Source organism: Trichosurus vulpecula, chromosome 2 (genome assembly GCF_011100635.1).
Source record: "Trichosurus vulpecula isolate mTriVul1 chromosome 2, mTriVul1.pri, whole genome shotgun sequence".
In the NCBI taxonomy this organism is placed as follows: Eukaryota; Metazoa; Chordata; class Mammalia; order Diprotodontia; family Phalangeridae; genus Trichosurus; species Trichosurus vulpecula.
Genome location: NC_050574.1, coordinates 221,999,477 through 222,014,811, shown reverse-complemented (window position 1 = coordinate 222,014,811; position 15,335 = coordinate 221,999,477). Strand labels below are relative to the sequence as shown.

The 15,335-nt window shown below is 36.4% G+C and overlaps 1 protein-coding gene across 2 annotated transcripts in view; it reads right to left on the bottom strand.

The window, feature by feature from the left end:
* The window catches only part of CERS6 (ceramide synthase 6), a 302,667-nt gene that overhangs the window by 224,987 nt on the left and 62,345 nt on the right, over positions 1–15,335 (bottom strand). For both annotated transcript variants that reach the window (XM_036746272.1, XM_036746273.1), the window contains exon 2: positions 2,605–2,710. In XM_036746272.1, coding sequence (XP_036602167.1) covers positions 2,605–2,710 — 106 coding nt within the window. The remainder of the gene's footprint in view (positions 1–2,604; positions 2,711–15,335) is intronic.

Genomic DNA, 15,335 nt, shown 5'->3' with positions numbered 1-15,335 from the left:
TTTTCATCATGTGTAGCAGTTTTCATGCTTTTATAATATTAATAGTTCAAATTTATACAGAAACTTTCTCCAGGAGTCTTGAAGTCCTCTTCCCCAGATTCCTTTCTTCATCTAACCTGTTTATTTTTTACAAATGGGAGGACTTTTAAGGATTTAAAAAAGAGCAGTCCCAACTTTTCCTGAATATTGATTGTAATTTTAAAATGTAAGGTTCTTGTTTTGAAGCTTACGTCAACTTCAAAGGGAATCACCTTGGAAACTGAGTGAAACATGATCACTGAAATTAGCTTAGAACAAATATTCTCTAGAGCAGCCAACCTGACTGCAAAATCTCCTTACTACCTTTGTATTAGAAATTATTCTGGTAACTGTAGTAAACATAAGGCAAGAGAAATAAAATCTCTTTTGCATGATTCCTACAATAATACATGTGTACAGAAAATATGCAATTGTCCTTTTGGAATATTGCATGCTTGGTGCACATATAATTCCTTACATAAGGTGAATTCAAACGTGCCATGATCACATATCAAAAAGGGTCTAGTCATACCCATGATCTGTTTTGATGAAAAAATATGTATTTTTCTGAGCCAATTTGACATACCATAAAAAAACCACAAGGATTTCTTTAAATTTTTGACTCTGCAAATGCAAAAGAATATACAAGTTACTCTTTTTGTAATAAAGATGCTTTTACGGATTGTAATTTAGAAAAGGCTACAACGACCCCCACAACGCTACAAGAATTTTTTTTGCATTTTCTTTTATCCAATTTTTTTCCCCCAGGTGAAAATTTTGGAAATACTTAATGGTTTCCCCTACTCTTTTTGAGGAAAATGGTCTTTACACTTTAAGAGAATCACCTAAGAAATCGTTGTCAGGTACTTAGTTAGACCTTAATGTGAATATGAGAGTAAGCAATTCAAATAACCAGTAACTGCAAATATCAAGGAGTGAAATTTGCTAGATTGTCATTATCTGACTAAGCAGCCTGCATTAAGTCCCATAAAATAAAGGCAAAAAACAAGTATGCTCAATATCTGAAAATATAATGTTCCCAAAAGAAAATGCAACAGTCCTTCTCAACAAATAATTTTAGTTCATTTAGTCAGTGTACTAAGAGCTAAGATGGGGTATTAAAATTAAATATAAGATAGTCTCCAGCCTCATGGAGCTTACAATCTCATAAAATGATGACATACAAATAGCTATAATACAAAATACTATTTGATTAAGCATGTAAAAGAGGCATAAATAAATTGCTATGGGAAATCCAAGGAAAGAAAGACTTCCTATTACTGTCTCCAAGAAATTGAAGGGCTGCAACGTGGAAGAGTAAGTAGATATGTTTTGTTTTAACTTTGTAGGACAGTGATAGGAGTCTTATGTGGAAGTGGCAAAGAAGCCGATTTAGGTCCAATGTAAGGAAAAACTTCCATGAAGTTGTGCAGAAGTGGAATGGGTTGGTTCCAGAAGAAGTAAGTTCTGCCTCACTCAAGGTCTTCCAGTAGAGACACTGGATGACCACTTGGGGGAAAATGTAGGAGGGACTCTGGGCCAGGTATGGGTTGCCTGAGATGGCCTCTGAGTTCATGTCCAGCTGTGAGATTTTGTGAATCTTTAATTTCTCTCTGCTTATATATGACTAGTATATCTACTGTAATTAGCTCCTAAGGACTTTCTCTGTCTTGGTTTTTTTTAGTAGCATTGAGTATTTCAAGCTCCCTTTCTCACTTGTTCTCAGAAAGATCTTTCCTGTTCTTGAATTTTATTTTTTTTTCTGATTCTCTCAGTTACTAGTGCCTTTACCCACCTCAAAATTATCTTGTATTTATTTTGTAAATATTTTGCGTATATTTATATATCAACGTATTGTCTCCCTCAATAGAATATAGGCTCCTTCAGGGCAGAGACTATTTTACTTCTATGTTTGTTATTCCCAGCATCTAGTACAATGCCTTACACATAGCAGGTACTTAATAAATGTTTATTGACTGAACTACAACCTCTGTTTTTGTCACTTGCCTTGTGTTGATTCTTTGCTTAGCTGCCTCTTTTTGCTATACCCTGGTTACCCTGCCATGTCTTATATTCTTCTATTTTTACCATCCTTTGTTCCTTTGTACCTTGCATTCAATCCATAATTGAAGTTTGCTCTCCTTGCCTATTGCCTATTTTTGAGAAACACTGCTATCAACACCAATGTGGTTTTTCCATGCAAGAACAAATTACATGCTCTGCCTCCACTCAGACACATACGAACAAGTAACAAACACAGGCTTCATACCTCTTCCTAGATGTCACATGAAATAAAAAGAGGAACAGAATATGACTCATCACTGACAAAGCAGAAGGATTATTCAGGGTTGAGTGAACAGATTGGTTTTCCTGCACTCTGAGGATGAACTAATAGGCACCTAACCCTTCACACACTTGTTGATTTTCTACCCTTTTTGGTCTAAGCATTAATTCTCCTCTGCCAATTTGTATTTTGCCAATTTAAGCAATGCGTCTGGACAACATATTTGTCTAGCACAATGCTGACCACATGGAAGGGGCTCAACAAAAACCTGTTAACTGATTGATTTGGCAATTGTGACATACCTTTGTAATTGCAGTGAAGACCTTTTCCAGAATGGCATTAGGCTGGGCTTTCTGTGGTCCATTGGCCTGGATATTAAGCCCTAAGGCACATGGTTTGGCTATGAATCTGAAAAAGATAAAGAATAGATATTATATTTTCCTGTAGGTACACTGAATGCAAATAGTATTCAATTTTCCTCATAAATCACCTAATTTTACATTTACAGTCCCACAAAGATATATATGCATACACATGTACATATACACATAGGTATATACGCACATTCGTACATACATAAACTTATATATGGCGATTACAAAATAGTGCTTATTCATTTTATCTCTATAGTACTTCAACCACAACAGGGGAAAATTTCCTAGAAGCCCTTAAATTTCTTAACTTTATATCATAAGACCTACCAGGTGGGCATCCCCACTATGATTAAAATGTTTCAGAACAAGGCAGCTAGGTGGTGCAGTAAATAGAGCACCAGTCCTGGAGGCAGGGGGACCTGAGTTCAAATCTGAACTCAGCACTAGCTATGTGAACCTGGGCAAGTCACTTAACCCCAAATGTCAGGCAAAAAAAAAACAACACAAAAAACCAAAAAGCCCCCTCAAAAGTTTCAAAACAATGGAACACATATAATGTACTCTGTGGTTCCTTAAAGAGGTAGTTCACATGATGATTAATAATATTGACAAATGCAGCTCAATGAAACATGTAATCTGCATGGCAAGTCTCTGTCCTAAGTACTGGAGGTACAAAGATGAAAACAAAAAGCAGGTCCTTTCCTCAAGAAGCTTACATTCTACTGGGGAGAGTGGGAGTGGGTTAAAAGAGCAACATGTAAGCAGATAAGCAAATAAAAGATAAATTGTGAAGAGAGAGGCAACTTATAACTAGGAAAATGAAGAAAGGCTTCCCATAGGAGATGGCACCATAGTTACACCTTGAAGAAAGGAGGAAGTGAGAGATAGGCAACTGGAAGTATGCATCTACATTCTATGGTGGTGCTAGTCCTATCGACTCTAGCCAAGTAACATGATTATAACATTACTATACCCAATTTCTCAGAACCCTGTGTGACTCTCATAACAAGTCCTGCTGTATGTTCTCCAAAGGAAAGCAAAAGGGTTGTTTTCTGCAAAACTAATCATTTGATCAAAGACTAAAACAACTTTGTCCTAAAGGCTTCCTTGCCTTCCAGAGGAGGGGGTAGGGTGGGGTTGGGAGTAGGGGACAAATCTCTACAACTGTTAATAGTATCATTTGATTACCCAGTAGCATTAAAACCTTATCTATAGCTCCCTCATCACTAAAACAATGGACCACAAGGACCCATTTTACCATTTACTCCTACTTTTCTAACTCACTCATGTTCAATTTGTTCCTGGGGTATGAAGGAGCAGTTTTCTCTCAACATTTCTAGATGTTGAGAGAAAACCCCAAGGGTGATGGGGGGAGGAGTAGCTTATTCCAGTGCCTATGAAGTATTTGATGTCATCTGGAAAAGATGACATTTCTACTGAAACAACACTAGCAAGGAATGATTTGCTCCAAGTTCTCCTTAAATAATAGGATTCTAGGCAGAAGGAAGAATAAATCTTGTTATATCATTAAATACTTTTAAAATTCTTATATAGTGGCTAAGGTATACTCACTCTGGGATAAGATCACAGATCTATCTGATGCTGAAATGCAGACCCAATGGAGCATAATACAGACCCAATGGAGCAACTTTTATATAAAATATTTCTAGCAACATTTTTTATTCTAGGGTCCTCTCTGGCTTTCAGGGTGAATTGTTCAGGTAACACTCATGGTCGTAACTCTAATTCCTCAGGGATAATTCAATAATTTCCTAGAAACAGAATATTGCATTGTCATTTCAGAATGAACTTTCACTGAAGATATCAAAAGATGGAAGAATTAGATGGGAGGAAAAGGTTGTCTTTTCACATATTAGGTTGTGTTCTATGAAGAACTAAATGTATGATACCCTCGAAAGCTCTTTGACAGTGACATTTTAATCACCAGGTGTTTTGCTTTATGGAAGCAACAGTTCCCTGAGGCCAGAAACAGGTTTGTTTTTTGGTTTTATTTGGGGGTGGAAGGGGGGATGTCTTTGTATCCTCTGCACCTTGGATAGCACCCAGTACATAATACGGCCTTAATAAATGCTTATGGGTTAACTGATATAAAGCAAGCTGTTCTTTTTTTTAAACTTTGAAAGGCAACATGGTACAGTAGAAAAAAAATGCTGCCACTTGCTACTTGTGTGACCTAGGGCAACTCATCAGTCGACCTCAGTTTCCTAAACTGTAAAATGAATAGGGTGGACCAGATGACCTTTAAGGTCTCTTTCGGCTCTAATCTGTGATCCCAAGGCCTTACTTGAGTTTCAGAACACTTAATTCATTAACAAATTTCATCAAATTAGGATAAATCTGTCAGTCTTGTAAAAACTGTTCAGAACATAAATGGTGTTCAGAAATGCATTTTCTGAAAAAGCCACAAAACTGTTCTAGACCTAGATGGTTTCCTGATCATTTTTCAGCAGTGGTAGCTAGTGTTCTGGCGACACATTTCCCTTTGAAAATGACAAAAATGACCCATGAAAAACTACACATTGCTCAAATAACTACATTTGTTCATAAAATTATTTCTCTTCTTAATTAGCGTTGGGCACAAGATGGAGGGTAGAGGGAATTCTGATTTTTTCCTAGTCAGTCAACAAGCATTTACTAAGTACCTACCATGTGCCAGGCACTGTGCTAAGCACTAGGAATACAAGAAAGGCAAAGACAGTCCCTTCTTTTTATTCAAAAATATTTTTAACATTTATTTTAAAATTCTGGGTTCTATTCTCTCCTTCTTTCCCTTCCATCCCTACCCCAATGATTGAGGAGGCAAGCTTTTGTTGTTCAGACATTTTTTTTTCAGTAGTTTCTGACTCCTTGTTACCTTATTTGGGGTTTTCTTGGCAAAGATACTAGAGTAGTTTGCTATTTCCTTTTCCAGTTTATTTTACAGATGAGGAATTGAAACAAACAGGGTTAAATGACTTGCCCAGGGTCACAAACCAGTAAATAAATCTCTGAGACAAGATTTGAAGACAAGTCTTCCTGATTTCAGCCCAGGACTCTATCCACCACAGCACCTAGCTGCCTGAGAAGGCAATCAATATGACATCGATTATACATTTGAAATTATGCAAAACATATGTTGAAAAAAAGAAGGAAAAATAAAGTGAAAAAATATGCTTCAATTTGCACTCAGAATTCACCAGTTTTCTCTCTGGAAGTGGATAGCATTTTTCATCATGAGTCCTTCAGAACTGTCTTGGACCTTGTATTGATCAGTGTAGCTAAGTCTTTCAAATTTATCACCACAATACTGTTGCTGCTATGTACAATGTTCTCCTGGTTCTACTCACTTCATTTTGCATAAGTTCATATAATTTTCCCCAGGTTTTTCTGAAACCCCCAATCAAAACAAGCTAGTTCATGGGTGGGGAACCTAGAGACTCAAGGCCACATGTGGCCTTCTAGGTTCTAAGTGTGGCCCTTTGACTGAATCCAAATTTCACAAAACAAATCTCCTTAATAAAAGGATTTGTTCTATGAAACTTGGACTTAGTGAAAAGGCCATACCCAAGGACCTAGAAGGCTACATGTGGCCTGGAGGCCCCAGGTTCCTGACCCCTGAGCTAGTGTTTCAAGACCTTTCAAGCAAAGAAAGCCAACATGGATAGATACAAGAGGTGGAAGAAAAGCCAGTGGGTGGAATAAAAAGGAAAAGAAGAGAGAAAAGTTTTCCATTACACTTCCAGGAGTATAATTCCAGCCAATGGCAATAACATGAAATATTAAACTATTTTGATATACCTATAAGATTATTTTGCTTCAGAAAACAAGAAAAAATAAAGGATATATCATAGTAATAGAAGTCACTTCTACGTGACCTTTGGAAAAACCTCATCACTTCTGCTTCTTTATCTGTAAATTAGACATGAAAGTTGTACATTGTTTGCCTTAAAGGGATACTTGAAATGAATTATGAATGAGCAGTGAGTTGGAACAGCAAATGAAGTGTTGGACTGGAGCAATGAAGGCCTAAGTTCAAATCCTTCCTTAGAAACTATCCTGGGTAAGTGACCCTGGGTAAGTCATTTAACCTCCAGTCTGTTTCAGTTTCATCATCTGTGAAACGGGGAAAATAATAGCACCCACAATGTAGGACTGTTGTGATGATGAAAGGAGAGGATTTTTATAAAGTGCTTTACAAACCTTAAAACTTTATACTAGTTCTTATTTCTTGTTGTTAAGCTGTTTTTCAGTCATGTGTGACTCTGTGACTCCATTTGGGGTTTTCTTGGCAAAGATACTGGAGCGCTTTGCCATTTCCTTCTCCAGCTCATTTTACAGATGAGGAAACTGAGGCAAAGACGGTTAAGTGACTTGCCCAGGGTCACACAGCTAGTGAGTGCCTCGGGTCACTTTTGAACTCAGCTCTTCCTAACGACTCCAGGCACCCGCCCAACTGCCCAGAACACTGTATAAATGCTTCCTCTTGTTATTATTTCCTCAGGGGAGGAAAAATAACTTTGCTCCCAGAAAACTGACTAAAATAAAAACATACTTCATGGATCAAGTAGCAACAAAGTGAATGGAAGTCCAGAAAGCTGAATTGGGAGAACAATGTTTAAAAAAAAAAAAGCCTGAGATGGCTTTTTTTAAGAGATAATGAAAAAGCAGAAAGTTCAAGATATGTACCAAGAACACCTGGCTCAGTCTCCTGCCTCCAAGAAATACTGTCCTTTTTAAAAACTTCAGAAGTAATTCTAAAAACTTCTTTATTGACCTCTTTTAGCATTTCATCAAACTCAAAGTATCTTTCATGCTGAACTTGAAACAGATTTCCTTTTTTTAGTCACCCACAGGAACCATGAGGTCAACATTCTTTTCATAACTAAATGCATAGAAAGCATTTCTCTGTTCCAGGGTAAATATCCTTTCTTCCTTTAACCTTTCCTTAGTAACTTGGTTTTATATTATTTTAATTACATTTGTCACTTTTCTGGATCCCAGTTTATATCTCACTATAATTTGTATATTTTTGTCCAAAGTAATATAAAATAACCAGAAGATAATAATGATCTCAGGAAAAAAATACATCTGAGTAAAAACAAACTCTCCCCCCACCTTGATTCCTTCTTTCTGTTTGGAAAAATATCATGGAAGTTTTATTGTTGTTGATGCTGTTATGCCTTCATTTTTATCTCTTTCATGCCACTCCTTACAGGAAAATCCTCATTGGTAATATGCCATGGCCTACACACACACACACAGACACAAACACAGACACACACACACACACACACACATATACCATACATAGCCCCACTGCCCTTACATTTATCATCAGATATGATTACCAGGAAAATATTAGAATATACAAGTATGTATATATACATACACACACACACATACATACATATATATATATATATATGCCTAGAAGGCTTGTCTTACAATCTGAAACTAAGTGGGGAATGTTAATGAAATTTATCGGTATCAAAGCGTTAGACATAAATCTCAAACCTTGCTGTCACAAGTCCTGCTATTTTGTGGACCTTTAATTGGTAAAAAGATTGATGCGACAATTACACCAGATAAGAAGTCTTTCAAAAATCACATGCTGAGCTTCTTGGCATGGTCTTCTAATCAATCTTGACATATAATTTAATAGTATGCTATTTCAATCTTGTCTATTTGTTAAGATTTCTAATTGTATGTATATTATTTCAATGAGTTGGTATACGTAAAGCACTTTGCAAAACTTACAGAAATCTATAAGTGCTGGCTTATAGTATTATTCCATGCAGTATTTCTTATTCTTCAGTTTGATTGGGTCTGCAGTGCTACCCTGCTTCTGCAAGGATCCAAAATCATACATGCATTTTTTTTGTATGTGTGAAATTTCAGGGCATTCAACACTTCCCGAAAGATTGTTTCACAAAGATTTCCAATAGTCTCTCACAACGGTGGAATGTCCCAAGGGAATGTTACATCCTGACACTAGCTATCATGAGCTTTATTGCATGATAAATCATGGCTACATAAGAGAGGTAGAATAGGAAAAAAGAATTTCCCAGCTCCCTTCACTCTTTCAGTGAATGTGAAGAATTTTTAAAAGATACTAACAATAGAAAAATAAACTCTTTTCTACCAGAAAAATCCTAAAATCTTGGCAAATTTCTCTGGGAACCAATCCTACCAAATGATAATCAGCAATCGGTCAATATACTGAGAGCATCAAAAGCTTTATTTAATAATAACACTTCGTATTTGTAGTGAGTTGTATGTTTTTCATACATTGCATTTGTGTCTAGTATATCATATATATATATATACATATATATATATATGTGCATACACACTTATATGCATATACTCAAAAGAGTGAGCTCAAAGATTTGAGATTTCCCACCAATAGTACAGATTGCAACCCATCATTGCCTGCCCCTCCTGCACAACTCTCATTCATGTTCTCCCCAAAGTTCACTGGAGAAAGTGCAATCAACAAGCTGGCATGAAGGCCTTCCTCACTTTTGCTTAAAATCAAGAGGAGGGCAGCAGAGCACTCTGGCTGTTCCCTCGCCATCCTCATTCTTTCCAAGTCATCTACCCATCTTTTCAACTTTGACATACAATTGTTGTTGGGTCATTTAAGTCTTGTCCAAACTCTTTCGGATCCCGTCTGGGGTTTTCTTGGCAGAGATAACTGGAGTGGTTTGCCATATTCATCTCCAGATCATTTTACAGATGAGGAAATGGAGGCAAACAGGATTAAATGACTTTCCCAGGTTCACAAAGCTAGTACGCGTCTGAGGCCGGATGTAAACTCATGAAGATGATTCTTCCTAGTTCCGAGCCCAGTATTCTATCCACTGCGCCACCTAGCTGCCCTTTGACACATAACTGCTTGATGCCACCCTTTTCTACTCTTCTCTTTTGTAGTTCTTCATTGGTTATATGTTGCAAATGGATTACACTCCTGTGGCCATCTCCTTTGGCCTTTGTGTGACCTTCATCTTTAGTTCTTTCAAGGCAACAGTATTCCAGATCTTGTTGCCATATGGTAACACCATTTTGGTTGGTATAAGAAACATGAGCCTTTGCTTTAATTGTAAGTTGAGGGGTCAAGAAAGGAGCTTTGCAGTTTTCTAAAAGTAATCTAGTCTATTCTCTCTTCCCAAGACTGGGGCTAGCTCACTGTCCATTTATATTGTCTGTCCCAGATAAACATACTTTTTGACAGGCTCGTATCCATTCAAATGTGCATTGAAATCTGGATAATAGATATTCTTCATCCTCTTGGTTTTTCCTATGTGAATGAACTCACTAAATTCCATTGAATGATTACAGATATTTCCCAGAAAGGTTTGCAATGTGCTGGAGCTGATTACAATCAATAACCCAAAGACTGTATCATCCACAGGGAATCAATCCCTCCTTGAACTGCACTCTGGCACTAGATCTCCTCCCATTCACAGTGATGAATACCTTTGGTCATCATACATCTTGTGTCATTCCTCACCTGATAGTTACTCTCAGAAGGTTGTTGAACACAGTTGGTTCTGTTGTTACCTCTTCTGAGGAATCACAAGTGATCTTGATGCGTGGATGGGAGATATCTTGCAGTAAAAGAGCCTATAAGGTATTATTCTTTCCTATTGAATCAAATACCTTTTCATAATTAACAAATAATAGGTCCAAGGGATCTTATATTTTCTGAAAATTTCAATTAATTGTGAGATGGAAAGATGTGGCCCATTGTGGAATATTATTTTCAAAAGCTGCTTATGCCTAATAATACCTTCAGCTGAGTATAACTGGTATAAAGATGACTCATAAAGATAGAGAATATATAAATATACCAATAGTGTACATGTTTATATGTATAAATACTTTATAACCATATAGAGTTGTACGTTTTTTCAAAGACCTATCATTATTTATAATTTTATTTTTTTCATTTGATCAACACAACAATCCTATTAGCTAGATGGCAGCTAAACGGTGCAGTGGATAACAAGCTAGACGTGGAGTCAGGAAGATCTAGGTTCAAATCCAGTCTCAGACACTCACTTGCTATGTGACTCTGGGCAAGTCACTTAATGTCAGCTTCAGTTTCTTCAACTGTAAAATGGGAATAACAGCATGTACTTCACAGGATTATTGTGAAGGTCAAAATGAGATAATATAGGAGTAAATCTCTCTGAAAACCTTCAAGAGCTATAAAAGGCTAATTGTTATTGTATTAGCATTATTCTAATTTTATATATACACGAGGAAGACTAAATTTATTTCCCCTGTTCAATCTAACCTTCCCAGAGCTTCCCAGATGTTCCCAAAACCTATAACTGACCGTGTCATCTGCTACAAAAAGAAAAATCTCCAGTGATTCTCTATTGCCTTTGGGATCAAATACAAAATCCCTAGTCTATTATTTAAGTCATTCTACAATAGGGCTCCAACCTCCCTTTCCATTTTCCATTCTCATTTCTTATTACTGTCTTTCACATACTCTATTCTAAATCAAATTGGCCTTACTGTTCCCGTTATACAACTTTTCCTCTCGCAGCTCCATCCATCTGTACAAGTGTTACTCCATGGCTAGTATGTACTCCTATCTTATCTCCACCTCTTAGAATCCTTAGCTTCCTTCAAGCATCTTATACATAGAGGCCTTTCCTAATTCCTCCCAGTTATCAGTCCTCTCTCCTTCTTGAAATTACATGGTATGATTTTGTATTTATTTACTTGTGTACATGTTTTATTGCTCCGAGTAGAATGTAAGCTCCTTGAGGGCAAGGGATATTTCATTTTTCTCTTTGTATTTAAATTGTTGAATTTCCCAAGATAACAAAGCAAGTTAAGTGGCAAAACTAGCTGAAACTTCTATTTCTTGCCCTCTAAACTAGTGCTCCTTTTTGGACTTCTGTTGAATCTGACATGCTGCAAACATGTCCACTAATTTATACAATAAACTAGTGTTGTGCTTCAAAAGACCCTTCATGCAGATTAATGAAGCTTCCTAGAGTTGTAATATCATGTTAACTGGATTCTTTTCTCATAATGATGAGCATGGAACCACTGTCACTTTCCAAAAGTTGAAGTATTTGTGTCACCTTTCAATGACTAGAAGTCACTGACACAGAGACACAGTAACACAATTAGACTTTACCTTTTGATATGTCTTGCTAGATTTCTTCTTACTGTAATCCTTCATAATTATGTATTCATTTTCATATTGCAGCACAGACTCTCATAGAGAATTTACTATATCTGTTTGTCATCTCTCTTAATAGATTAAGAGCTTCTTGAGGGACAGAACTCTCTTTTGTCTCTTTTTGTATCCCCAGGGCTTGGCAAAGTGCCTAGCACATAACAGGCCCTTAATAAATGTTTATTGACTATTGTTTATCATCATCATTCAGGCAACATTTCACTAATTGCCCTGGGCAGGTGACAGTTTCTTAGACGGCATTACTATTTAGTATTTAGAATGGGAATTTACAGAAAAAAACTAATACAACAAAAAATGAAGAAGCTGGCTGAAGTTGACTTTATTAAGTGCAATCTTGATCTTTTCGTCAGTCTGAACACTATGTGTCATACTATAAATACAGTTTTGCGATTCTAAATCATGCTAGCACTCCAAAAAGGGAATATGAAGGAAGGCAGATGGTCAGTGACTTCATGACAGCATAAACTCTCATGGCATCAAGAGGCAGAATAAGGACACGGTATAGAGATTTTGAGATTGGTAAAGCTTAAATACTGCTTACTCAGTAAAGGCAAACAGAAGAAGCAAGTTAGAACGTGATGTTTTCTTGACTTTGAGACACATGCACACACTTCACCATAAGGCATATCTCATTTCGTTGATGGAATTCTGCCATACTGGAACAATGCACAAACCAGGTCCATGTTAATTGTTAAGAAGATTAATGTCCTCTTAACTTACACTACTAATCCTTCGACCCCCCAGTTACATGATTAGGAACCCAAATTAGCTGGAAATAATGCTATTGGACTTCATAATCTTTTCATGTAGACATTCATTAGAAAGAGTCAAATCTGCCTATAACAGATGATATTGTAGCTAGAGCAAATACAGGAAAGACAATCTAAAGAGCTTTTTTCTTTTCCTATTTAAAGCTTGACAATATATTGAACTACCCAAGTTATCTACTTAAGGAGCTTAAGCCTCCTGAATGAAATACACTCGTATAGAGTTCTTATTTTAAGACCAACACACAAGGACTTAGCAATTAGGTATAATTAAAAGTAAAGAGTCTCTGGAAATAATATTTTCCTATGAAGGAAATTCTCAGAAAAGTATGAGCATATCTTTCTAATCTCAATTCTAGACTTTACCAAAATAAAAGTATTTGCCTCGACCCAAAACATAATTATATTTCAGGAATTCAAGGTGCCATCTAATCTCTAACATTAAAAACAACATCATTCATATAGTATTTGTATTACTGTATATCGGAGAAGCAATATAGCACATAATGTTATTACATAAAGAATAGTGTGGTTATTCAGTCATTTTTCTGTCGTGTCCGACTCTTCATGCCCCCTTTTGGGGTTTTCTTGGCAAAGATACTGGTGTAGTTTGCCATTTCCTTCTCCAGCTCATTTTATAGATGCAGAACTGAGGCAAACAGGGTTAAGTGACTTGCCTAAAGTCATACAGCCAGTAAGTGTCAGAGGCTGGATTTGAACTCAGGAGGATGAGTGTTCCTGACTCCAGGCCCAGCACTCCATCTATTGCACCACCTAGCTGCCCATATATACGATAGTATATAATATTAATTATTAGTATTATAGCGCTATGTAGTTATGGGTAGGCAGATAGATGGTACAGTAGATAGAGCATTGGGCCTGGAGTCAGGAAGACTCATCTTCCTGAGTTCAAATCCAACTTCAGACAGTTAATAACTGTGTGGCTCTGGGCAAGTCATTTAACCCTATTTGCCTCAGTTCCTCATGTGTAAAATGAGCTGGAGAAGGAAATGGCAAACCACTCTAGTTTCTTTGCCAAGAAAACACCAAATGGAGTCACAAAGAATTGGGCATGATAAAACAACACAAAACAATTTGTTTATGGGGATATGTGTGGATACATACACACACACACACACACACACATACACAGACAGGAGGTCCCAAAAATTTTAGTGCAGTTTTAAGTTAACACTTAAATGTTGACTATGTTCACATATGTATTCTTTACAATCAGAATCTTAAAGTTCAAAGATACTTTAAAAGTTGCCAAATCCAATTTCCAACCCCATGGATGAATCCTCTCTACAAGAATCCTGACAAAAAGCTACACAGTCTCTACAAGGCACTCCATAGTTGTTGAGTTTGTTATGAAATTTTTCTTCATATTCAGTCTAAATCTGCCTCCCTTTCACTTCTTCCATATGTTACTATAAGAGAAAAAAGCATTTATAAAAGTAATTTTATTTACCTATTTTTTCTCAGGGTTTCAACTTCCTCTACAAACTCCATTCAACCAAAGGTCATTTATGATATTCTCCATTTCTCTCTAGGGGGACCAGGTTTTCTAATTGAAAAAAAGGCTTCCTTCATTGGAACTAGTGCTCCCCAGGTGGCAGCAAAACATTTTTTTCCTTCTATCTTTAGTAATACTCTTTCATTTACTTCTCTCCTTCTAGGAAAATTAACAAAACTATTTCATATTATTAAGTCACAATTTGTGGAGCATCAAGATGCAATGTGGTAAAGTAGAAAGATTTGTTTGTATTTGCACTCAGTGCTGTGATGCCGTGAAAAAAGCAGGAAAGGACTTGAGAGTTCTTGATATTGGCTCCAGGCAAAATTTCTTAAATTCTCTTGGTCCCAAGTTTGCTCATCTGTGAAATGAGAGCTTGCACAACTACAAAACTCTGGATAAAAATATAGATAGACATAAATACCTGGAGAAATATTAATTCCTCACGATCACTCAATGCCAATATGATAAAAAATGATAACACTACATAAATTAATTTATTTGTTCATGTCATACCAATCACGCTGCTAAAAGATTACCTTCTGGAGCTAGAGAAAGCTACAATGAAATTCATCTGAATAACAAAAAATGAGGAATCTCCAAGGAAATATTGAAAAAAAGTGGGAAGGAAGGGGATCTAGCAGTACCATATTTCAAAGTATACCACAATAACTTTTGGTACTAGTTAAAAAATAGAATGCTTAATGAAACCGATTAAGTACACAACATACAAAAGCAAATGACCAATGTTAACAGTGTTCATTAAACCCCCAAACCACATTTTCTGGGATAAGGACTTGCTATTCAACTGCTTTAAAATCTGTAAAAACAGTTTGGCAGACATTAAATATAAGTCAACATCTCATATTACATAGTAAGATAAGCTCCAAATGGATGCATGACTTAGACACAAAAGGTGTCATCCTTAACAAATTAAAGGAATAAAGAAGGAAATGCCTTTTATAGTCTAAAGAGTAAGAATTGATGCCCAAACAAAGAATAGAGAAGATCAGTTAAAATAGACAATTTTGGTTATATAAAATTTTAAAGCATTTGCACAAACAAAATGAATGCAGTTAAAATTAATAGGGAAATAGTAAACTGGGGGAAATCATTTCTATGTGCCACAAATTGTTTCTCCATTCTCCAA